The sequence below is a fragment of the Pezoporus occidentalis genome, unplaced genomic scaffold, assembly GCF_034315485.1.
Source record: "Pezoporus occidentalis ecotype Australia unplaced genomic scaffold, CSIRO_AGI_Poc_V1 ctg28, whole genome shotgun sequence".
In the NCBI taxonomy this organism is placed as follows: domain Eukaryota; kingdom Metazoa; phylum Chordata; class Aves; order Psittaciformes; family Psittacidae; genus Pezoporus; species Pezoporus occidentalis.
In genome coordinates, this window is record NW_026914718.1 from 3,981,430 (window position 1) to 4,006,496 (window position 25,067).

Sequence of the window (25,067 nt, forward strand, 5' to 3'; positions counted from 1 at the left end):
GTCTATACACCTCTTGCCCCTATTAAAACTTACCAATTTTGCCTATTTCTACAACTTAAGTCTTCTACTACAACATTCTGATCACTCTGCAAAATTAACTGGGTTTTTTCCTTATTTTCTTTACAGGGTTTATACAAATGTCCATTAGGATCAGTCCCAAATCCACCCTTCTGTTACCCAGCCATCAACTCTCTTACCTTTCCTCTAGCCCCATGTCCCTTTGACAGCCTTCCTTTCTGCTAGATCCTTGTTTAGTGCTAGGGGAGAAAATGGCTTGCTGCAGAGTACAAAGGATGCAGCACAGACAAAGCACAGCTGAAGAGGAAAGGACCAGAGAGAAAGTAAACATCAGTATGAAAGACTTCATTTTTATATATATATACATACATATGATTTTGGATTTGCAGCAGGTATAAACTGCCCCATTTCCACTGACCTGCTGTCCTAATAAATGCCAGCTGAGAAATTGCCATAACTGCTTTTCCACAGGTAAATACTGAAGAAAGCATTTTACAGCCTTATTCTCCCTTACATATCATGCTAGCAGGGTCCATTCCTGAAGCTCTCACTTCTCTCAGTTTTTTCAGCTGAATCTCATAGATCTATATTTAGAAATGAAATCATATTAATGCCAGCTGCTACCTTGGTTTCCCAGAATTTACAAGGCACTTTACCATGGGTGCTGAAGTCAGATACTCACCATTCTGTCTCCACGGACCAGAACATGGATGGGGCTGTTTCTTGCATGTATCTGGGCCCTTGCACACAAAAATAAATGAGTGCTATTATACTGCAATAAGAATGAACACAGGTGGTGAAGGAACCATTAAACATGTCATGGTTAGAGCTCTGGAGATTCCTGATGGCTGCACAGCACAGTCATTCTGCAAGCCTGTTGCGTTGCAACATGATGTAGCTCTTGTGTGAAGGACAGTTGCGTGCTAGGGTTGACTCTGTGACAGAAAATGCTCTTTCCCTCCTTGTTAGTTAGGATAATTTACTATGCATACTGGGAATTAAAAGGTAAAATACATGGGAAAGCAGTGTCATGCATGGTTTGTCCCTGCCTATTGCAGGAGGTTGAAACCAGATGATCTTTAAGGTCCTGAACCCAGGACAAAGAGTAAAGGAAAGGTGGCAGGAAGCGCCTTCACTCCTCATCTATAGGCCTTGAGCAGGTTGGTATGATCATGTTTCTATCATAGAATCACTGAATGGTTTGGGTTGGAAGGGACCTTAAAGATCATCCAGCTCCTCTGGACTCACTCGAGCAGCTCTGCATCCTTCTTGTATTGTTGCCCCAGAGCTGGATGCAGGGGATGTAATTATTTGCAGTGAGGTAGCTGGTTTTCACTGAGGGAGGGAAAACACATTCTTTGCACAGCAAAATGTCTACACAGAGACAAGAGATTCTTTTTAGGAGTCTGTGTTTACCCTTCCAGATTAAAGATGATATTTTAGCGATGATTGTGTAACTTTTGAGCGGATGCTTCTTTTCACTTCCAGAGGGAACACAAAGTACTTCCTGTGGGACAAACTGCTTGGAATTTCTGCTTTGTCGTGAGCTCAATTTTTATAAATAAATAAAACATTGCCCAAAAGCTATACCCTGCCACAGGGTGATGGTCCTGTCCCATTTATTCACATGTATATTGCTACAAGCAACTGTAAACTGAAGCCAATGCTCGGACAGGCATCACTTATATTTAATCTTACATGCTGAAAAAAAATCAATAAGTCTGCACAGTGTCTGCAGGTCTTGAGTTAATAGTTTATGGTCTGGCTGACTTACAATTACAAGCAAAAAGTGATGGCATTGTCAGGAGTAAATATTTAATGGGATAATGAGGTCTCCTGTGCCTGTACTTTTACACAATCCCGAGATGTGTTTGGCTGGATTACAGGCTTTTTGCAGGCTGCTCCTCCACAAGGGTGTTCCAGTGTGAAATATGAATCCCTGAAAGCTACAATATCAACAGCATAGAACAGCATCATAGAATCCTAGACTGGTTTGGGTTGGAAGGGACCTTAAAGCTCATTCGGTTTCAACCCAGGGACACCTTCCACTAGAGCAGGTGGCTCCAAGCCCCGTCCAACCTGGCCTTGAACACTGCCAGGGATGGGGCAGCCACAGCTTCTCTGGGCACCCTGTGCCAGCGCCTCAGCACCCTCACAGGGAAGAACCTACCGTTTATTTGTGAATAAATTTTTACTTGTGAATAGAAAAGATTTATCCTTGACTATTACTGTACAGTGCCCCTTCCCCTGGAGCTCTTCCAGCTGTCGACAGAGGCGCCCATAAAACAATGGGTTACATCGATGCTGATACGGTGCTCTGGCATTCAGACCCCCAGGGCTGGACCCTAGACACAAACGCTGGACCCACCTGGGACACCTCAACCCCCAGCCGGCACCGCCGGGGCCCTTGCCCGCCCCATGCGGCGTGAAGGGGGTACTCTTTTGTTTCGGCTTTTGGGATAGCGGCCGACACCGCAGCCCGAGGGCGGGACGCGGGGAGGATGCCACCCCTTGGCCCCCCCTCTCCGCTTCTCCCCGAAGAGCTGCCTCCCCTCGCCGGCTGAGGCAGCAGCCGAGGACTGTCCCCGCTCTTTCCCCCTCCTCAGGGCGGGCGTTGTGGTCGCGGCCGCTGCCTCCCTCCCACCCGTCGGGACTGGTCAAGGGGTCGCGGCACAGGGCCCAGGGGCTGCCGGCGGATGAGTGCGGCCCGGCGGAGGCTGCGGATGAGCCGGGCGAAGGAGCTGGTGGCATACTGCCTGCTCCTGGGGCTGTCCTTCCCCCTCCTGCTGCTGCTGCCGCTTCTCTGAGATGCGCCGGGCGACGGCTCGGCCCTGCCGACCGGGGACGGGCAGGAGGAGCCGGCGGGAGCCACACTCCGGTGCCCGGCGTGCGGCCGGCGGCAGCAGCAGCAGCCCCAGGGCCTGACGGCGCGGCGAGGGACGATGAGGAGCTCGGGCGGGCTTTGCGGCGGTGCCACCCAGCCTGCGCGGGCGGGCGGGCTGCCTCTCCCCGCGGGGGGGCCCGGCCGCGGCCACGGCCGCGCTCTGCCCCTGCGGGCGTGATGCTTTCGCCGCTGTGATCGCCGCTCCACATCCACGGGTAATGGGCCAGCGGCCGCGGGCACTGCCACCGCAGCCCCCTCACCGCGGGGCCGGCGCTCCGGGACCCTGACCCAGCCCCATCGCCCGCCGGGCGGCGGCTGTAGCCGGGACAGCTGCCGGCCGGGGCGCTCGCGTTGCTGCAGATCCGCCGCTCTGCGGGGCGGAGTGTGTCCCCGCCGGCTTGCCGTGCGGGGAGGCGGGCCGGGGGCCGGCTGAGATGGGAGAGAGCATGTCCAAGAGGCTGAAGCTGCAGCTTGGAGGCGAGGCGGAGATGGAGGAGCGGGCTTTCGCTAACCCCTATCCCGACTACCAGCCCCAGGGAGCCGCGGCAGCTCCCAGCGCGGCGGACGCCCAGCGGGACAGGGCGCAGCTCCCGGCGGAGGACGAGTCCCTCCCCTTCGACGCCGATGGGAAGGTGAGTCCCGGGCGGGCGCGCAGGCAGGCGCCGAGTCCCGGCCCCAGGGCCCTGCCTCGCCAGCGGGGCGCTCCCTCCCCGCAGGACGGTGCCTGCGGCTGCGGGCGCTGCTCCGGCGGGTCCCCGGGCCCGGCCGCGGCCTCCGGAGCCGCGGTGTGGCCCCCGCGGCCTGTTGGGGCCGGTGCGGAGCGCAGAGCCGCCACCGCGGCGTGGCAGCGGCCCCGAGGGCTCCGGAGGGGAAAGGCGGGCGGGGTGAACGGAGGGGGGAGCAGGGGGAGCTCAGCGTGGCCCGGGGTCCGTGAAAGGGGCTGCCATAAGCTGTTTATTTACCCCCCGAGTGCGAGTGAAGCCGGTGCAGGGCCTGGAGGCAGCGCTGCTTGTGCTGCTATTACCAGGGTGGTTCTGCCACACCTCGTGCGCGTTGCCCGTGCTTCACCAAAGCATACAGGGAAGGGAGAGGAGGTGAGTTTCCCCTTAGGTGACAGCCGCACTCAGGCTGTAGGTGATGCTGGACCGTTCTCTCCAAGGCATGCTTTTACTGCCATACACACGTTTATCCGTTCAGGCGCACCATGGCAGGCACCTGGCAATCAGTTCGGGCTAGCAGACACTCTTGTGGCGCTGGTCGCAGTCTTCCTGCTCCACTTAACTCCTCAATGCCTCGCACGGAGGTGTTTGGGAAGCTCTTGTGTGCTTTAAGCTTTAAGCACAGATGTCACTCTGTCCTGTTACTACAAGACTGGCTTAAGCTGCACAAGGAATACCAGAATACGGACCTTCTGTCATTTTAGCCCAGAGCAGCCACATCTTTCAGTACTGTGCTGCTTTGTCATCTTCTGGGTGAAAAACACTGTGTGGTGACATTTGTAGAAGCACAAACACTCTGAGTGGGAAGTGGAGTTTCATGCCAGGGTGGATAAAGGAGAGCCTTTAACCTCAGCACTGTATTTTTCTGTTTGTGGTAATAAAGAACTACCTTGATTTACTGATAGGGTGGGATGAGGATGGTGATGCCCAGCAATGAGAGTAGCATTCTTCCTGAATATCGTAAGAATGAGCAGGAGAGCATTAACTCGCCATCAGTCCGAGGCAGTGAAATGTTTCACTAAGTTGTTGCGGCTGAGGTTTATGCAGCTGAGCAGAGCACACAGAAGAAAATGCTTTGGGGGATTGATGTCTTACCGCTGCAGGTAATTGCAGCTGTCAAAAGCAGAACGTGGCACTTGAAAGGGTTTAAAAAGCAGGAGTGGGTGTGGAAGTGCAGTTTCCTTTGTTACAAAATCCCTGGTAGTGTAGTCAGTGCTGGTAAGCAAATCTATTTTTTATTTATTTTTGTGAAAAGAACTGTGATTTCTTTGTTCTTTTGTATCTGGTTCAGTGTATGAAAACCACCCAAATACCATGAGTTGACAAATGAAGGTGGAGAAGAGATGACAGAACAGCTGTAGCTGTTTACTGTTGTTAAACTGATGAAAAACATGCCACGAGCTTTCTTCTGAGGCCTTCTGTAGGCCTGTCTTATGTACCTGCTTTAGATCCCACACTCCATGCCCATTTCTGTAAAGAGAAAATAAGCTTTTGTTTACTGCTGATCTAGGTTGATTATGGCTTTCCACAGTGAGAACTGATAATGCAGGAGGGTGAACTTCCTAAATTAATTTTGTCAAGAGAATTCTAGATGTATTTCAAAACAGCTTAATTCTGATTTGCTTCATCTTTAATTCCTGAATTAATCCAAATTCAGAGACATTGTTCTGTGGCAGAGCTGAAGTAAGTCAGGAATTCCTAGCTGTATATTCACATCAGGAAGCTTGGTGCTGCTCTGCTGTAGATGAGTCTGCTATTTTACTGTGGGTACAGATGTTTCTTCCCAGCATCAGTGGTGGATGGCATTCCTTGTTACCATGTGGCAGTTAATAGCTATTTGTGCAGCTTTGTTCACAAAACAGTTTTGACCACCCGAGTAGCTGTGTGTCTGATAAAAGGTGGTGTTCAGGCATTCTTAGATTCAAAAGTATGAAGCTCCTCTGGAAAATGTCATCTTCTGTATCACATCAAAGTGATGTAACTACAGTACTGTGATCACAAAAGACATGCAGCTAAGAAAACCCAGAAGACAGTAGGAGCTGCAGAAAAGGTATTTTTTTGTTTTGTTTTGAGAAGGTTTAGATGGAGATGAGGAACAATTCCTTCCCCAAAGGGTGCTCAGGCATTGGAACAGGCTCCCCAAGGCAGTGCTGAAGTCATCGTCCTTGGAAGTGTTCACACACTGTGTAGACAAGGCCCTCAGTGACATGGGTTAGTGGTGGCCTTGGCAGTGCTGGGGTAAGGGTTGGACTTGATGACCTTAAAGGTCTTTTCCAACCTGGTTGATTCTATGATTCTATGATTTTCTTTTGTTTCTGCATCTGCAAAATGTGAGGAACTGTCCATATTTCTGGTCTATGGCATAGATATATTTATGTGTGTTTGTATTCTTGGCAGTATTTATATGTTAGTAATACTGGTACTCTCCTGGCTTTTGTGAGACTTTGTGATTTTGGGGTCCTGTTTTTTGTGGGTTTTGATTTGAAGTTTGCTGCTTGTTTTAGGTTTTTGGGTTGTTCTTTTTTTGCATTTAGCAGCCTCCAGTCCCATCAGAGAAATGTCTGCCTGCCTAAAACCTCAGTGAAGACAAAAGAACTTTACACAGGTTAGGAAGTCTGTTCTATAAACCCCTGTGCACAACCACACAAGTTTCCTAAAGGTGAGAACAGCTATCAGAAGCCCTCAGTGCACTGCCTGATTTCTTCCTCCCATCTGCTGCTGTGTGGAGCAGTGAGCACTGACTCACATAATGACAGCTAGAGGTGTGCGGGGATCTGCTATTGTCATGGAAGGTAGTGCATTATTAATCCCTCCATTTGTTTTCATAAGCTGCCACGATTGCCATCTAAAATCCGTCTGGATGATAGAAGGATAAGAAGCTCTTCAAGTCATTGTCTGAATGGGAGACAGTTGGAACAGAGTGCTGCATATGGAAGCATCTTTCCTTGTGTGCATAAGGTACCCTTCAGGAAGGTAGAAAGTGCAGGAGAAGAGAAAACAAATTTGGGGCTGCTGATTTGCCTTCTTAAAAATATTCACAGTAAACACTTCAGTTATCTCGGTGGGCTGTGATCATGTAGTTGAAATTCACTTTTTCTTAAGTACATTTCTTCACCATGAAAGTATTGTGGGCTTGAATTGCTTCTGTAACTTGTCTGAGCAAGCTGGAGGTAGTAATTCATCAGACAGCAGTATGTCTAGATTAATAAGAAACAATTTTAAGTGTAAGCCTTTGTTCAAAAAATGATGAATCCTTCAATTAAATGTATATTCTATGACTTGTTTCCTTTTGATGTGGATCCCATAGTGATACCTTAGCCTGATATAGAGTGGTCCAGAAGTTTTCAAAATGGAAATGGAAATGAGGGAGGCAGAGGAATGAATAGGCAGCTGCAGACTCGGATCAAAGCATATTCCTTAGTTCATGGGAAAATAGTTCTTTCTGTTAGTTTCATTTAATTTTTAATTCACCATAATTGTTTTTTGAGGAAAGCATTATTATTTGAAAAACCCCCAAATTGCATTCAAACTTCATGGATAGGCCACAAGGATGTCCAAACAAAAACATCTTTTTCAGGTCAATTTTTTCTTGCTAATTTTTTTCTGACGTGCCATAATGCTTTAGGAATATTTGTAAAAGGTGGTGTGTTCTGACAAACATGTACAATATATTTAATTCAGCTTCACAGGGGCTTCCTTACAGGGAACCTGTTTTAAAACTGATGATGCTTACCAACAAAGATCATCACTTAATAAGAATACTTCTGTATCTGTAAATCTATTTACTTAGATTATCCTTTGGATGATTTAGTGGTGTTTAGTTTCCTGGGGCTTTCTCAGTCTCCTGTTGGTTCTAGTAATTCCATTATGTGGCTTTTCAGTCTCATCCTCCTCCTTTAAAATATATTAAAAATATATATATATGAAGTTTTTTGTCATCACCTCACCCTTCATTCCCCTTCCCTGTTTTTTTGTATTTCTTGGGAATGTCTCACAGGGCATTTTAGTTGTCTCGCTGAGAGCAGGAAGTTCTCCCTGTTCTGGGAGTGATCCTGCAACCACATGCACTAGTGGGAATCATGCCCCTCGTTGCACTGGAGGTGAAATTGAGCCTCCACAGCCAGCAAATATTTCTTCCCACATTTTTTCTGGAGATGTGGGATGGGGTAGCTGAGTTTCTTGAGACTGCCACTTTTTTTTACCATTTCCTGGCACCCCGTCTCAGGCGCGTGCTGTTTAAACAGAGGATTCGATTACTGCAAATCACATTTCTGCTGAAGGAAAGTTTGTTCTGCCTTTTGTGTGTCTCGGTCAAAACTGGGTCTGAAAATCTGTTTTTTTGTGCTTCATTGTCCATTACTAACTCCCAACAGTCAGCGTACACAATCTTAGAGGAAGAGCTGCTGCTTCTTCCCTACAGTGCACATCAGCGTCAAATACCACTTAGCACTTTTCTCATGCTTCTATATTGAAAGCCTCTTCTGTTACTCAGGACAGCACTTTAACCACATGGTTAAGCCTCTTTGGTTTTAGTCAACCAGTGCTGAATGAAGACACTTCTAAAAATCAAATCCAGAGTTCTGATTAAATTGTCTCACATCCATCCATCCATCCATCCATCCATCCATCCATCCATCCATCCATCCATCCACTCTTCACCAGTTTCTAGTTTCCTCTTGCAGACCTGTGTGTTAATGAGTTGTTACTCTGGCTAGTTGCCTGGGCAAGTGCAATAATAGGTACTTATTTTTTGGTGAAAATAAATAGTAGTTAGGGTCTAACCGCAAAACACTGATATGCTGTCAAGTTCAGTATGTGGAATGTTATCTGCTGTCTGTGCTTCAAAATAATTTGGTAGTATTGGTAAAGGTTTTAGCTTTTTATACAAATTGTGGACCACCTAAAAGTGTTCCAGCTAGGGCACAGACCTCTGTGTGGGGGGTGACTTTAAATCGCCTCACAACAGGCTTCTGTTTTCTTAGTTTTCAAGAGGTATCATGCTGATGTTAGGCTACCTGGACGACTGGTGATTTTCAGTATTGCTCTTTTTACTTTATCATTTCCTAAACACAAGATAGTGTTCTTCAGTGTCTGCTAATCATGTTTGGTTTCATTACCAATATTCTGAAGCTTTTTGATGACTCCTTAAGATGATCTAAATCTTTAAGATTTGGGGGTTTTGCAACATAATCACCAAGGAGACAAATAGCTTCTTTTACACACAAACGCTTTAGAGGTGCGGTCTCATTATTTCTTACATGCTTTAAAAAATTCTTTCTGTAACTTGAATGGATTGCCTTTTAATGCTGTTCTTCACACCCTCGTCTCCTCTGAGGTAAGGGTGATGCCTGCATTTAAAGCCTATCCCTAAACTGGCATTTAAAGCAGTGTCATAGTTTGCCTACAGCTATTGATTTCGTCCTCTTTCTTTCCCTTCCTTTCCCCTTATTTTCTTCTTTATTTTCTCTTTTTTCCCCACTATCACTATATGCCAGATCACTGAACAGCAGAGCAGTGTGTTCTACAGACAGCAGTGTTTCAAATCATTTATTAAGCATGTGGTTTTGCATTCATTTCTGGAAGGACTTATCTGAGTAGTAGCAGACAGCTGTGTTTAACTGTTTAAGAGGCTGGGTGGTGAAGTTTCTTAGCATCTGGTATTTTGAGATGAAGAAACCACTGCTCTTGGAGCTGTAACAGTCTTTTTATTTAGATAAAACCAAAGTAAAATGTGTTTTCTGTACAAAAAGGCAGGTCACTTCCCAGATGACCTTGCTAGATTCTGCATGTGAGATCCTGCTGCCTTCTGGTCTGCTGTTGCCAGAGCTCTCTGAACGTGAGCATGAGACCTCATCCTGCTTCAGGAATGAAGCCTGGCTCCCTTACAGTCAGTGGCAAAGTTCCCAATGATCTCAGTATGGGCAGGATATCTTGTTTCAGTAGATTTGTGAGTTGTCCCCCCCCCCCCATTCTCTCTTACCAGTGTCTGTCATGTCCCTTGTACAGTCTTTTGTGTTTGAATGAGTTTTTGAATGAGTACTTGCTGCAGTGCCAACTTGAGGTGCATTTTCTTCTCTGTGAAATGCACTTCGTCTGAAAGAAAACTCAGCATCATGTTATGTCTCCTATTCCACCCATTGCCAACAATAAAATCCCTTTTCTCTGAGATACCTTTTAACCTTATTTGAACCTAGAAGAAATAAAAGTACTTTTAGGTAATGCTGTGTGCATAGACCATCTTATTTCTGCTTCTGCAGAATCCATCGCTTTCTTCTTCAGTCTCATTTTGCACGTAGCAGCAGTCCCTCCAAAGCCGATGAAATAAAATAGGGTGATAGCAAGATGTTGTTTTGGAAGCTGGTGGTGCAAGAAAGACTGGTGCGTTGGCAGCTTGTGAAGAAGCTGAGCTCAGGTCTCCATTGTCCTACCATGAGTCTGCACAAGTTACTTGGCATAGATGTGTCATGATGCAAATAAATGCTGAGAGATGCTTTTGAAAAACACATCAGTATATAAATGTCTTTTACAGAGGCAAACAAAATAACTCACCCTGTGTCTGTCAAGCCAAAGTATACTTCTAACCACAAAAAGAGTGCTATCAGGCAAACAGTTGCATTGTCAGACTTACATAAGCACTGTGATATCTGTCCAGATGTGCATGCAAGAGTTTAAGTTACAGGCTTCTCTTACCTACCATAAATCATGATATAAAACACAAACATAGCAGCTGCTTATTGCCTCATCTGCTCTTGGTGTCCGTTTGTTTTAAAGCCACAGCTGAAAAGCGGGGTATGGCTGTAACGAAGAGGTAGGTCGCTAAGAATTGGTATGTGACTGTAATAGCAACTGCAAGTGAAATGTGTGTTTAAGGAGATTTTTATTTTCAGTATGGTGTATTTTTTTGTAACCTCTGTGTGCAGTTTTAGTGGTGCGTTTACAAAAGAAGATGGTGTAAGTTCTTTTTGAAACCATACAAATGAAAGCAAGCAGCTAGGGGAAACAGGTATCACTGACAAGAGCAGCATAATTTGGACGCCATGTCATTAGTGCCAGAGGTGGGTGATGTTACATGTATGCTTACATTCCTTACATTTTTGTTGACTTTAAAACGTTTTGGATTGGGATGTAGCTTTGCATGCTCCCTCACTGCAATGGAAAAAGTGATGTGGTCCAAATAAATCACAAAACAATTTGCAAAACCAACATCTTTGTGTTTTTCTGCACAACCTTTATTTCATGCTGATAATGAGCCTTTCCTATTACCATAAGCAGTATGGTGCAGGGTTCTGTTGGGTATAATGGAGAATGAGCTCTCATGTTTTGTGTTTTGCCAGCGTAAAACTTGAACAGTAGTTGGGATGATCGTGGTTGTTCTTCCTGCAGCAGCAGAGAAGTAATGCAGCAGTTGAATTCCTGGGAAGAACCTTTTCTAGATTAAAGGTACTCTTTAGCTCCTGTTATCACCAAGTCTTCTGTGAACCAGGAGTAAATGTGATAAAGGATATCAGAGGTCAGGCTTTCTGGTATTAGTTTGTCCCTACAGGAATAACAGGAGTAACCTGCAGAAAAGGCTGAATGCCAGCTGGAACCATCCTCATGCAGTGAATATGCTTCTCAAGAAAATCAATCTGTGCTCAACATGAATTAGCATGCTTTATACTCAGCTGTAAAGCTGCCATAAGATTCCTTTAAGGAGGTTTATATATCTTCTAAAGCCACCTTTCAACATTCATTTCTTTATGTAATTAATTTATTCTAGTGCATGTAAGCATCTGTTGTAAGTTTATAGTGGAATCTTATCAAATGAACAGTGACAGTACCCAGTTGTTAAAGCTTCAGAGCAACAGAGCAGTGGTGAAGTAGCTGGGGAGAACTGTTGCCTCTCATAACCTGTTCACACTGGCATAAGCTTGGGAGTGAGTAACTTTGGGCTGGTAAGTAATAATATTCTAAAATCCTTTTATCTGTGCTTTTCCAAACACTAAACCAAGACAGGTATGTTACAATTCCCATTTTAGTGATAGATATATGCCAACCTGAGCTAAATGGTTTGCGTGGGACAGAGGTTTCAAAGCAGAACCAGGAGTCCTGATGTCCTGTCTTAGTCCTCCCCTCCTGCCTCTTAAGTAATTTTATTTGGTGTTTGATAAAAAATACCCTGGTTTGGTAACAGCAAGTGTATTGTCAGAAGCAAAAGGTAACCAGCCTGCTTGTGATAAGCAGTAGGTAAATAAACTGGGAGTGTGAAACCTTAGTTTACTCTTGTCCTCTGTGCCTGGATCCATGTGGACATCCTCATGCTGTTTTACCATATGTCTTAGCATTGGCATAGCTGTCTTTGAAGGAGAGGAGCCTTTGGGAAAGGTTTTGCTTTTTGTTGAGACTTCACTGAATGAGTCAAAAGGGTGTGAGGGGATGTCATGTGTGTGTGTGATACAGTAAAAAGATGTTTAATGCCATATTAAGGGCAAAGAGTAATAGGCATCAGATGCTTACTGTGTTCGGTTGCTATTTCTAGAGTTACTGGAGAAGGTTAAGGGGGCTTTAGCTTCTTCCTAGGGCGGTACGTGTGTGACATGAGATATAATGGCATAATTTCCTTCTCCCTTCCTATCCTGCCATCATAAAATGGGTTTGAACCATTGACCCACAAAACTTCTGGTGTGTCAGAGGACTTGTGTAATTCCCGTTATCTTTCTGATTTCTGAATGTGTTGAATGGATGTTTGAATTCACTGGGTTTTATTTGAAGTTCCACTCTGAACAAGAGTACAAAGTGTAGTGTATTTGGAGGAATAAGTTGCATGGTGGCATCCAGGACCCATCATTTATCTGAACCCTTCCCTTTTGGGATGTATTATAATCAAACAAGAACTTAACTTTCCTAATGAGCTGATTTCTTCTTCTCCAGTAAAAAAAAACCAAAACAAACAGAATCATAAATGTAGATGTGTTTAACACCAAACTAAGCCTTCACCAATCTGCTTTGTTCCAGCTGCTATCTGGGAGCAGGTTGGGGAAGCAACAGGTGGACGATCAAGCACTCTTTAAGAAAACAGTAACTTAGTGTAAGCTGACAAGTAGCCTACTTGTGTAATGCCATTTTTCTGATGATGGCTGTGTTGTAGCTCTTGGTTTGGAAGGTGGGGAAGCTCTGCTGGCTTCCATGTTCCTAGGGGGTTTCTATTCTGGCTGTTCCTGAATAACTAAGATATGCATGGCAAGTGATGTATGCCTGGGGCTTTTCATAGATGATGGAAAACGCATTCAGAAGTATTTTTGAGTGGCACAAGATTTGTGTACATCACTATTTTGTCAGAAGCTTTTCCTATAGCTCAGGAAGCGAGGAGGTTTTTTGTTTCTTCATCTCTTAGCTCTGTAGTAGATAAATTGTGCTATGAGTAAACCTAGCCCTTAAACTCTGTTTAAATACATGAAATAGTTTGTAATAAATGTGTTAATAGGAAAAGCTGATCAATAAGTGATTCTGTTTAATAAAAAAAACCCACAAACATTTTTGACTGGTGGTCCTGATGCTCCCACTCAAATCAGAATCGTCCTGTGAAGGGACTTCAGGAATATTCTTTCCTGTGGAAGTTACTAGGGCAATAAATTCTAGTTAGTGGACTATTTCCACATTCCATAGGCTTAAAGGAGTAATCAGTAATGTATCTTCCCGTACAGAGTGCTGAATAAGAGAGAGATGTTGGCAAGAGTAGTGTCCCCTGTTATATTTCATATATAGCATTTATATTCATCTGTGTAAGCTTTTCTTTGTCAGAAGTAAAAGCAAGCAAGGCAAAAGATCACACATCTGTTTCTTCACCTTCATGCATGAGCTGAAGCTGATGAGCTACTTTTAACTCATCCTCTTTGTGTCCAGCTCTTTCAGGTAGTTTTTCATACATCACTGCATTTAACAACCTCATCTCATTACAAAGCATGTCAATCCTAATACTGTTTTGGAGAGAGGAGAGAACAAGAAGCACAAGGAAGGGCATTTAGGTGACCTGCCCTGTGTGTGGTGATTGCAAACATCAAAAAAAGTCTTGGATTTAAGAAGAAAATAGGGATACATCATGGATGATGTGATTGAGCACATCATTGAACTTGGCTTGATGTCAGCTTGGCTTGACTTTGACTTGATCATCTCAAGTATGGGCATTTATTTTCTTATAGCTATTTCCTGCTCTGTAGTGCCACAGTGGATGTGCAAGGACGTTGTGATGAGCACAAGCACCTGTACACAGGGCTTGTAGGTTCACTGTTCTGTGTTCATCCATAACGTGATCTTGGTACCACGACCCTCAATGCATCTCTGGCCCATGGAGTGGCAGCAGATGGTTGTCTTCTGTTGGTTTCTATTCACCTTTTACTGAGCTCAGAGAAGCTTTGCTTACTGTGTTAAGAGCCTGAGATAAGAAGCAGGATGCAATTACATACTTGTCACAGTGTCCATAGCTGCTCTCCATGTGACTTTAAAGTACCCTCAGATGATTTTTGTCTAATGTAGACACTAGTAACTTACTCTAGTATGTAATCGCAACACATTGCATGGGGCACGCTTAAGATGAACCATCTCGGCCCTGCTGGTTGCTGTATATAGTATTTATCCTCTAGTTATTTTCTGTTTGTTTGTTGTTTGGTTTTGATTTTATTTTTTTTCCAGACAAGAAAGTGGAGCAGACAGTTTGCATTCCTGGATGCTTTCATTTTCTGACTCTGTCCTATCTGCTGTTTTCAGGTCAGTGCTCGGTTCTCAAAACGGATCCAGGCAAAAATCAAGGACCTTCTGCAACAAATGGAGGAAGGGCTAAAGACAGCAGATCCACATGACTGCTCTGCCTATACTGGCTGGACTGGTGAGAAAGCTTGAGTTTGAATGAAGTGTGTTAAATGAAGTAATAGGGTTTATTCACAGGAGGAGGTTCTCATATTCACACAGGGGTGACAGAAAGACTCTGATAGAGGCGTTTGTGTGTGTTGGTTTCTTTTAACTCTGAATTCTAGGTCGCTACTGTCTGGAATGACTTCAGCAGATAAAGTTGCAGGGAAATAATTGGCTTCTGTGTATGATGGAGATCTTTGTCTTGCTAAAGGAATGGATTTTCTAAGGCTGCTCGCTCTTTTAGCTTGCCTCTCGTTTCTTTAAAGTTTTCTTAAAATAAGTAATTTTCACCTTTTTCTCTTCAACTTAGCAGTTGCTAATGGTAACAGCATGTTCTAATCATGGGGGGGAGGTGTTCTGTTCCGCTAAAATCTGAAGTATGGATAGTTTGGCTCTGCTTGTTCTGTCTGTACAAAAATGGTAAAATGAACGTGTGAGGAGGGGGAGTATGGAGGCGGGCTTGTGAGATTGTGAAGTTCATGAAGATAAACAGGCATGTGCAAGTGCTGATTATTGCTAGGCACCGTCATCCATGTCCAAATGTGAATGAGCCCTTTGGATCCTTCAGGCAGAGCCTGCAGTTGACAAGCCTGATGCAGCCACTGCTCTTCAAGCTGCCAACATGCTTTTCCATCTAGGCCTCTTAAGTGCCACTTACAGTGGCACATTCTATTCCTGCTCTGTCTAGCTCACTCTTGAGACATACTTATGCTTTTAGCACAGCATGTTTGAAATGCACTCTGAGGAGATCTATTCTTTTATCTTGGTATCGGGAGGGGAAGCAGCTTGGGAAAGCTCGTCAGGCTTTGGCCGTGCTGAGGCTTAATTCTGGCAGTGAAAGGGTACCATCTTTTTGCTGCCTTCTTGATGTTTCGGTACAGGTGGTGCTGTGGGTGGATGGGTGGGGAAGTTTTAGACAACTCACACTTAAAAGGTAGATGTGTTTCAAGGTCTGGAAGCATGTGGCTGCTGAGTGAGTGTAGATGATCTCCACTGGTGGGCTTTCTCACACTGACGTTACAGAACGGCTCCCAGGGAGCTGTGTTCTGACACTGTGACTGACAACTCAAGTTATGGCTGATAAACCAGAACATGCTGAAAATGAGTCATAAGCTAAAAGTAACACAGCCCTCATTAGCTAAAACAAGAATGTAGATGAACACGTAACGCAGTCTAATGAGAGCGGGGTTTTTCCACCCTGTAGAAGGATCACCAATTGCATCTGTTCCAAGTTGTAAACTTCTTTCAAGGCTCCTGTGGAAATGACTCTGAATAAAAATACTGAAATGATCTGGCTTTTAAAATACTTAGTGCAAATACTTCCTCCCGACTTGCTCCTTGCAGCATTTTGCAAATCAGAAGGTAAAAGTAATGCTGAAAACAGTTGCCCTGCTTTTTATATACCAGGTCTAGACAGGGCTATTGGCAGTGCAGCCCTGAGCACTGGCTTGTTCTTTGTGAAGCATCTTTAAAATCTTGGAGCACATACTTTTGGCACATAACAATCGTAAGAGTCGGGTTAGAGTTCATCTTTCTTGTACAATTACTCTTTGTAGGTGCCAGAGATCTTGGAGGAGCTATTGTAAGGGTGTTGCACAAGGAAGGATTGGATGAACTGGGCCTTGTGGCTATGTTTCTGGTCATCCTTTGGTCAGGCCCAGATACCTACACATTAGTTGCAACATAAAAAAGGGTTACAGAAATCCTAGTAAATAGCCCACAAGCTCCCATACCGCTCTATTGGGCTCTGCAGCTCTCCTCTTGGACCCATCTAGAAAAGCCTGTTAATCCAGTCCAAAGAACATCTGAGGATGTATCAGCACTATTCTTCTGTGCTGTTCTTCATGTGCTCCTCAGATGGCGTCTCTGGGGAGCTAAGTGGGCCTTATGTCTACACAGCTTTAGCTGTGGCTCAGGAGAGTGCTCTCCCTGTTCAGAAATGAGTTTGAGGTGCAGTATGGTCTGGAGGTAAAGGTTTTCCCTCTCCATGTGTATGCTTGCAATTGACCAATAACCATCCACTGAAACGGATTTATTTCGCTTTCTTCAGTCTGTATTGTTGAAATGTTTAAGATTTGGTTTTGTTTTAATGCAAAACTATGGAATGAGTTTAATGGAGTGAAGCTTAGTAATAACCTTCTGGCATTCTCTGAGGACTTGTTTGCTTTCTGGCTTTCATAAACCAGCTTAGCTTGTAGAAGCTCGTAATTATGTTGTGGAATACATTTATAAAGAACTTGGCAAGTTGAATCCCAAAGCTCATCAAAAAATCTTCTTACAAATCAAATGGAAGATAAGTCACTTCTTGCATATAATAGATGAGTATTGTACAGTCCGTGTACTTGGTCATACATCTGCTTGCTAGCCCAAGTTGTTGACTCTTCAGTGATTTCTTTACCAAGCATTGGTGCCTCTGACATGGATTTTCTTCATTCTCTGCAAATTGTGAGTCTGATGTTGGGTGTCAGTGTTAATTCTTTAATTTTTTTAATCTTAAAAGTTTTGTCACTACCCAAATTGCAGTGTAATGAAACATTGATGATGACCTGATGCCTTCCCGTTGCCCAAGCAAGGACCCTTGACTGACATGTTTTAGTTGCCCAAATACCTGTTTGCATTCGAGTTACTGTTTCAGAGGCACTAAAGAGAGGAATATGATACACTTAAAAGGAGAACTAAATCAAACTTTTCCCTTTCACGTGGTTGTTCCAGGTATTGCCCTCTTATATCTTCAACTGTACCGCGTGACGAAAAACCAGAGCCATTTGCAGCGATCTCTTGATTACGTGAAGAGAATCCTTCGCAATCTGAACGGCAGAAGAGTTACTTTCCTCTGTGGTGATGCTGGGCCATTGGCAGTGGGTGCAGTGGTTTATCACAAGCTGAAAATCGACAGCGAGTCTAAAGAATGTGTTGCCAAGTAAGTGGTTGATGTCAGAAAAAGCCGTGCCCTTCGCTTGCGGAGAGCATCGGTTCAGTAGCATTAGCAAGTGGGCAGTTTTGGAGGACAGGATTAAAAATGGAGACATCTTCTCCCCTGATGCATTTTCAGTAGAAGAATCCATAACGGGCTTTATCTTTATTAAAGCTGGCTTACACTTGATTCATATTTAGTGAGTTATCTTGAGTCCTCTTATCGCTGTAAGGACAGGATGTCCTGGGCATATCTGTAGTGCCTGCACATTTTGATTTTGTCACATTGAAGTGACATTTAACAAAAGCCACACGCTTGTCGTCGACAATATGTAGTGCTTGTGCAGTATGTGATGCTTTCTGTGAAGAGTGTGTCTTAATTGTAGATTCATTATCAAAACGCTTAGCTGCAGGGATCTGGAAACATCCAGACAAGAGCATGGTACGTCGGATTGACATGTAACAAAGGTTTAATAAAACCAAGAGGAGGTGTTTGCTGAACCGTCAAAGACAAGGGCTTTAGTTAGGTAAGAGCATATGGAGGGTAGCCTGAAAAAATCCCAGCCTCTTTTCAAAGTAATCTAAATGTAACAAACATCTTTAGAAATCCCATTTAGATGTAGAGCTTCCTTGGAGAGCTGACTGTCCCTTTGCTGTCTTGGAGCTGATTGCTGTCCTGGTGAGGGCTGGAAGCCCTGGAGCCTTGTGGTGTTTGCATTCAGCACCAGCAATCCACTTACTAGCTGTCCAGCAGCATACCTTAGCCTGCCAGAATGTGGGGACTAGCCTTATGTCCTCATCTCCATTCTGGTTTATGGTTGGAAGTATAGTTGGGCTCTTTCTAATCTCGAATCCTAGGGTGATTAATTTCTGCTGCTGTTCCTGGATGAGTATCTCAGTTTTGAAATGGGTGGTAGGTTTAGGTGGGTTTTTTTTTTTGCTTTTAGACCTGGCAGTAAACTTGGGCATGCCATTTTGGATGCAGCTAGGAAAGCAGTGTTGCTGTGAGGCATGAAGCATGAATATAGCAAAATGAGATTAGCAGTAAATCTTTTAGTCTTGCCTCTCCTTGGAAAATAATTTCTAGGAGGATTGAAAAGGAGATTAGTTTGATTATTTGTTCTTTTCTTCCTTTTTTGGTTTACAAATATATTCATGACACCAGATGAGTGGTACATTATAGATGTCAAAATGTAATCTGTGCACTTCTAACATTTTACCTTGTAGCTGTCCAATTGTATGATTTGAATAATAAAACTTAACAGTGGACAATTTAAAAGAAAACAATTTAATTCTAAGTCCAAAGCATAGTTCCAAGAAAGGAATAATATAAAAATCTTTATTTTGTGAGTGGCTTTGCCCTGGTATTAAGCAGTGACAGCATAAACAAGCCATTTGGGTCAGTGTTTTTGCTCTGGCATGATGCTAATGTTAACATTTCTGATGAATAATAGTGGCTGGGGGAATCTGGGAATTGAATTTAGTCTTAATTATGGTCTTGCCCCCTCCCCCAGTTTCAAATGTGATCATCTCCATGGTTTCATCTAATTGCCAGATTAATCACAAAAGATGGGAAGAGGCAGATAGGGCTTAGGCAGGAAGACAGATCTCTGCTCCACCTCAATGCCAGTGCAAACTGGTAGAATAACAGCAGGGAGTCTCTTTGGGGGAAATGAGAGTTGCAATGGGCTAGCCTAGGGTTTGTTCTTTTTCCATTGCTAAACACTTGTGCACAATAGCAGTGCCATTTTCAAAACTGAGCTGCTTAAATGCTTGAGACAACATATTGTCTATGGAGGGGGCATGCTGAAGGCTGGTACTGGGGGTTTTTGGTTGTTCCCTCTTACACACCTACAGTTAAGGGTCCTCATTTGGGTGAAATTCCCAGAGGTTCCAGGAGGTTTCCCTATCTGTTGGAGTAGCATTCCAGCCTCCTCCAGCTTTTGCCCTGCGTGCTCACATGTGTTTCTGTTGCACAAAAAACTGGTAATTGCACTAATGCTCACCTGGCCCCGGCTCAGAGTTGTCTGTTAGGGATGGCTCCTGTGAATAAACCTGACAGCCAGCAGAATTGGAGATGACTGAAGGGAAGTGGTGGGGCTTCACACTCATTTTGCTTCTGTTTTGGTTGATGGCTTGTACAACACATAGTCCACTATGGTCTCTAGAGAAGAGGCTCTCTCTCCCCACCTTCCTTTGTCTGATGCAGGTTGTTGCAGCTACACAGGACAGTCATAAGCACAGATGCTGAACTTCCAGATGAGCTGCTTTATGGTAGAGCAGGTTACCTGTATGCCTTGCTGTACCTGAATACTGAAATCGGTCCAGACACAGTCCCACAGTCTGTTATCAAAGAGGTAAGATACTTTTTTCTCTTTCTACTGCCACAGCATCTGTAGTCACTTTTTGCATAATTCAGGGGATTAAGAGAGGGATGCTGGAGAGGAACCTAGAACTGGAAACTCAGTCTCATCCATCGCTCTAATCTTTTCCCCTTTCCCTGCTGCCCACCTAGAACTGAGACAGGCCATTGCAGGTGAGTCCATGGCCAGCCATGGAAATCGAAGCTGTAACTAGTTTTGGAGCATTTGAGGATGGGAAATTGTTACAAAACACCTTCAGTCAGAAGTGTGGAAGTGTTTCAGTGAAGGATGAATTCAGTTTGGGGAAGATGCACTAGCATTCTGCAGATACCAGAACCAGAGAAGGCAGGCCTGGAAAAAAAGTACTAGAAATATTAATATATTAATTTTCTACACTTACAAAGGTGTTTCCATCATTTAGGAAAAATCCATTTCTACCTCAACACTCGAGTCCAAATGAATTGAATGTTATTGTTCTGTCACTGTTTATTGTGGGTTATATTTTACTGTGGTTTTAATTATGACAAAGCAAAACCTTCTGAATGAAAGCAAGTGAGACAGACAGAAGGGGTATGTTCTCTTTCTTAGGTAATAGATGCTATTATTGAATCGGGGAAAAACTTCTCGAAGGAGGAGCGGAAGACGGAGCGTTGTCCTCTGTTGTACCAGTGGCACAGGAAGCAATATGTTGGAGCAGCCCATGGAGTGGCTGGGATCTATTACATGCTCATGCAGGTAAGAGCACCTTCTGTAGGCTGTGGTGGAACACAGGGGTTTCTGGTTTTGCATCAGAGGATCTTATCTTTAGCTTTCGTTCATGTGCAGTATTGTGCTGGGTCAGGGTCTCACAATTTGGAGTTAGTCTCTGTGCAGAGATGCTAGCTCAGGTCCTGGTAGCAGAAGAAAACTGTGACTAACATGGGAGTGAATTAACCCTTGAGTTGTGGTCCAGAGCGCTGGCATTCCAGGAGCTGAAGTTTCCTACAGAGACAGTGAGATGCCTTCCCTTATCCTCATACTTAATTCTGGTGTCTGCAGTTAGACCAGCTAAATGTTCACTTACCATCCATCACTCTTCAGTTTTTTGCTGTTTTTAAATGAGTGCACTGGTGATGCCTCCTGCCCTCCACGTCCTTTCTCTCTTCTCTGGTGACTTTGTTTTATTTTCACTGTCCTGAAGCTTTTGGAAGACTACCCTTAATCACACATTAGTCTTCAGTATACTTTTATTCTGTAGATGCTCTTCTTCCTTATCTCCCCTATCTCTCCCCCCAAAATCTGATGTTCCTTAGTGCATCTGTGCCCCTGCTCTCCTCTTTCTGTTGTCCTGAGACAGGAGATATGCAGAAGAGAGGAACACTCTTCTGTATACCTCAGTATGTTTCTCTCTTCTGTATACCTCCTCTTTCCCACACTTGAATCCATTCCCTCCTGCCCTGAGATTCTGCCATAGGATTGCAGTGTTTTCCAGAACAGTGTTTTTCATCCCTCTGTATCTTACTTCTGTTGTGCAGTCAAGAGGAACCTTAAGATTCATTACAGAAGATGACCATAGAGCTGTAAAATTTGTATTGTTCCTGTTCCTGTTTTATAAAGGTGCTCCCAGTCTGTGCATTTCTGTAAATGTCAATTTTCTTAGCAGCTCCTGCAGAATGACTTTCCTTCAGGCAAGTGGAAGGACTGTACATCCTTGCAGCCTGAACCTGCATACAGATGTTCACTACAGAAGTGACTGAGCTGATAATTTGGTGATGCCGCTGTTCCTCAGTTGCAAAAGATGCTGTGATTTCCCCCCCAGCTGTTTCAGATTAACTCACACCAATTCCACCAGCAGCTCAGGCTAAAGTGGCTGACTTTGCTATGGAAGTGGCTACTTCTCTGCTCCTCAGGAGTTGTGTTAACCTTACTACAGCCATTTTCTGCAGTGACCAACTCACTGGGGTCTTGGGCAGCTCTGATTTACTGGCCTTACACTTCCTGCTTTCTTCAGCAAGCATGTCTGCCTCCTTCCAGCTCCCTCATCTTCATACAATCATAGAACAGTTAGGGTTGGAAAGGACCTTAAGATCATCTAGTTCCAGCCCCCCTGCCATGGGCAGGGACACCTCACACTAGACCATGCCACTCAAGGCTCTGTCCAACCTGGCCTTGAACACTGCCAGGGTTGGGGTCATTTACCACTTCTTTGGGCAACCTGTTCCAGTGCCTCACCACCCTCACAGTAAAGAATTTCTTCCTTGTATCTTCCTGGCTTCCATTTTTCCTTCCCTAGCTCTGCTGGATTTTCTGAGAAACATCTGGTGCTTTAAAGAAGCCTCTCACTCTTCATTTACTATTCAAGGCTGATAGCAGAAATAATTGCACAGTGCTTCTTGGTTTAAGCAGAAGCTAGTCTACGTGTTAAAATCATAACTTTACATATAATTGCTGCTTTTAAGAATTGCCACAAAGCCATTGTTTATGCAGCACTAGATTACGGTCTTTTCACTGTACATTAAATATTGTGAGTCATGCAGAATTGAGTCATCCACCTCAGAAGAAGATGGCGTATCGGAGTTCATCCTTTCCCCATCCCTCCCACGCCGAATGAGAAGGATTCTTCTGTGTTTTCAACAAAGAATTCAGGAGATGGTTTGTTGAGTGCTTGTTTGATAACAAAAGAATCCAGCATTGCACCTGAGACCATCATTTCTGTACAACGCCTTTATGAGGAAACATGTACTGCTGGATTTATTTCTGGAAAGCTACTGGAGGAATAGGACCTCAGCAGTGTTAAATAACTTGGCCAGGAGGTAGAGGGGGCATTCTGAAGTGCTAGTTAGGGAATCCGGAATCCTAGCCCCTTTCACTAACTCTGAAGCAAAAAATGACTGTTTTTACATCATTCTCTTGGCCAGAGGGTCAGGACACATGCCTGTAGGTTGCTTTTGTAGGCTGGAAGTAGGTGCTGGGAACCTCAGCAGCTTGGGCAAAGAGCTCACTTGTACTCAGATCTTCTCAAAAGCACAAGGTGTGAAGGTTTGTAAAGAGCTCTGCTCTTCTTGGATTTACCTCCCAAGAACAGATGTGCTGGGCTGGGCTTGCCTTGCACAGCTCAAGACTGAAGGCATTTATTGCTGGTACCATCCCATTTGCCTTCTACTGAAGGGGTGCAGCGTGAAATCAGAGCCCCAAACAAAGCTTCCCGCAGTGCCTCCCAACCCCACAGGTCAGTGAGTGAGGGCTGATCAGCAATAGGGTGTTCCTCATGACAGACTGGTGTGTTCTTGGGTGTATTTCTGATTAACAGCGTGAAGGTTTCTGTTCCACTCACAAAATGCAGAGGTCGACTTTGTTTGAGGAACCTGGTAGGTAGAAATTTGGCAAAACTTTCCTGAAATAGAGGCTTTTGTTTTTTTCAGGTTACTGAAAATGCAGCTATTGAAAGTCTTCCTTCATTTGGCTGTAGACTGCCAACAGCTGCAGACCCAACACATACTGGGTTTCTAAACATTTATTTATGAGAAGCATGCAGGTTGATGGATATATTTTCTTTCTGGCAAGGTTTAAACTAAATATAGGAAATGAGAAAGAAAATTCAGAATAGCAATCTAAGGATGAGTTTGCAGTACAAAGATGTTCAGCTACCAATAGCTGTTGCTTCTGAGATTTGGAAATGCAGATTTATAACCCATAGCTTCAGGGAGTTTTGTTTATGCTGGAAAACTTGACTTTCATAAGCTTTTTCCAGGTATGCCACTACTTACTTACACTCTTCTTCATTACCTGGGAAACAGGGCAGGTTTGTCTGTGTCAATTCCTGCTAAAACAAAATGTGTAACCCATTGTGTTTTAAGTGTGTATTATGAGCAACATAGCTATAAACCATCTTTCTCCTGTAAGTGTTCTCTTATTCTAAGCTATAAAAAGAGGCCTGGGAGTCTTGAAATCCACATTCTGTTCTCAGTTCTGCTGTAGTCTTTCTGTGTCACCTCCAGTAAGACAGGTGACAACTTGGTGCCCCAGTTTCTTTGTCTCTCCAGTAGCTGTAAAAATGCTCTTCACAATGGTATTGTAACCAGACATTAATTAAATCTGTATGAAGAGATTCAGAGTATTTGGATCGGGGGCACATATGTAGGACACTCGAAAGTAGATTCTAACATGAACTGTTGATACACAGTTTGCTACTACTCCTGTTAATGGTTTTGTGCTTTCCTGTATGCTTTAGCCGATTGCAAATGTGGGCCAGGAGACCCTGACAGAGCTGGTGAAGCCAAGCATTGACTATGTGCGCCATAAGAAGTTCAGATCTGGGAATTACCCATCGTCACTGAGCAATGAGACTGACAGACTGGTTCACTGGTGCCATGGTGCCCCCGGAGTCATCCACATGCTCATGCAAGCTTACAAGGTGAATCGCTGTGTGTTCATATAGACCTCTGTTTTTACAGAGACCTGTATGTAGGCCTGTTAGATTGTAAGGCTTGTATTTTCCATCTTTCTAGGTCTACTTTCAAACCAGAACCCAGGCTAGGCACCCAGAAATCTTAAAATGCTTACATAGGTATGTTTGTAAAGGAAATAAGTGGGTAAAAGTGCTTCTCAGGGTGCTGGTGGTTACTAGGCTTTAGGCTCTCTTGGAAAAGGGCCATGTATTTAAGCAGTTTTGGGTCCTGGGTAAGACTATTGACCTAAATTCCTCGAATCTTCATCCCAAGAGTTTTAAGAGTGATGTTGGTTTTCAGAAGCGTAGGTTCATGTGTCTTGCCAAAGAACATCTTCCGTAAATTACTCCATTAATGAGATAGAGCTCTTGGGAGCTTACCACCAGAGCAAAGGTCCCAGGCCCCTTCTAGGGCATAAATATAACTGCTGAGCTACCACAAGCCTACTGTTTGCTCTTCTCCATCCTTAACTAGGTTTGCTGTCTCCCTTGTGTTGTGCACTTCTGATTTGCGTGGCATTTGAAAGTATGCCATTTAATTACATTCATGCAAATTGATTCTTGCTTTTGACAGCCCTCCTTGGCAGATTCCCTGCTCGGGTGGGCTGATGAAGAGCAGGCTTGGTTTATGGAATAACTACTCTTACTGCTACCTGCAATGTGAGCTGTAAATCTCTTACAGCATTGCCACATGGAGCAGCAGTCACAGTTGCTTTTTCTTTGGGCTGTGGTAGGAGGTTAACACTGCAGACTACTTAAGTTTATTTTCTCTTTTAATTTTTCTTCCCCCTTCTTTGTCATAGACTCATGGAATGGTTTGGATTGGAAAGGATCTTGACATCATCTAGTTCCAACCC

General features: G+C 44.2%; 1 protein-coding gene across 1 annotated transcript in view; it reads left to right on the forward strand.

Moving 5' to 3' along the window:
- Positions 1 to 2,558: 2,558 nt before the first annotated feature.
- The window catches only part of LANCL2 (LanC like glutathione S-transferase 2), a 29,839-nt gene continuing 7,330 nt past the window's right edge, over positions 2,559 to 25,067 (forward strand). Inside the window, exons 1-6 of the mRNA XM_062625350.1 lie at positions 2,559 to 3,534; positions 14,365 to 14,482; positions 17,221 to 17,428; positions 19,631 to 19,778; positions 20,373 to 20,519; positions 23,995 to 24,177. Coding sequence (XP_062481334.1) covers positions 3,337 to 3,534; positions 14,365 to 14,482; positions 17,221 to 17,428; positions 19,631 to 19,778; positions 20,373 to 20,519; positions 23,995 to 24,177 — 1,002 coding nt within the window. The 5' untranslated portion in view covers positions 2,559 to 3,336. The remainder of the gene's footprint in view (positions 3,535 to 14,364; positions 14,483 to 17,220; positions 17,429 to 19,630; positions 19,779 to 20,372; positions 20,520 to 23,994; positions 24,178 to 25,067) is intronic.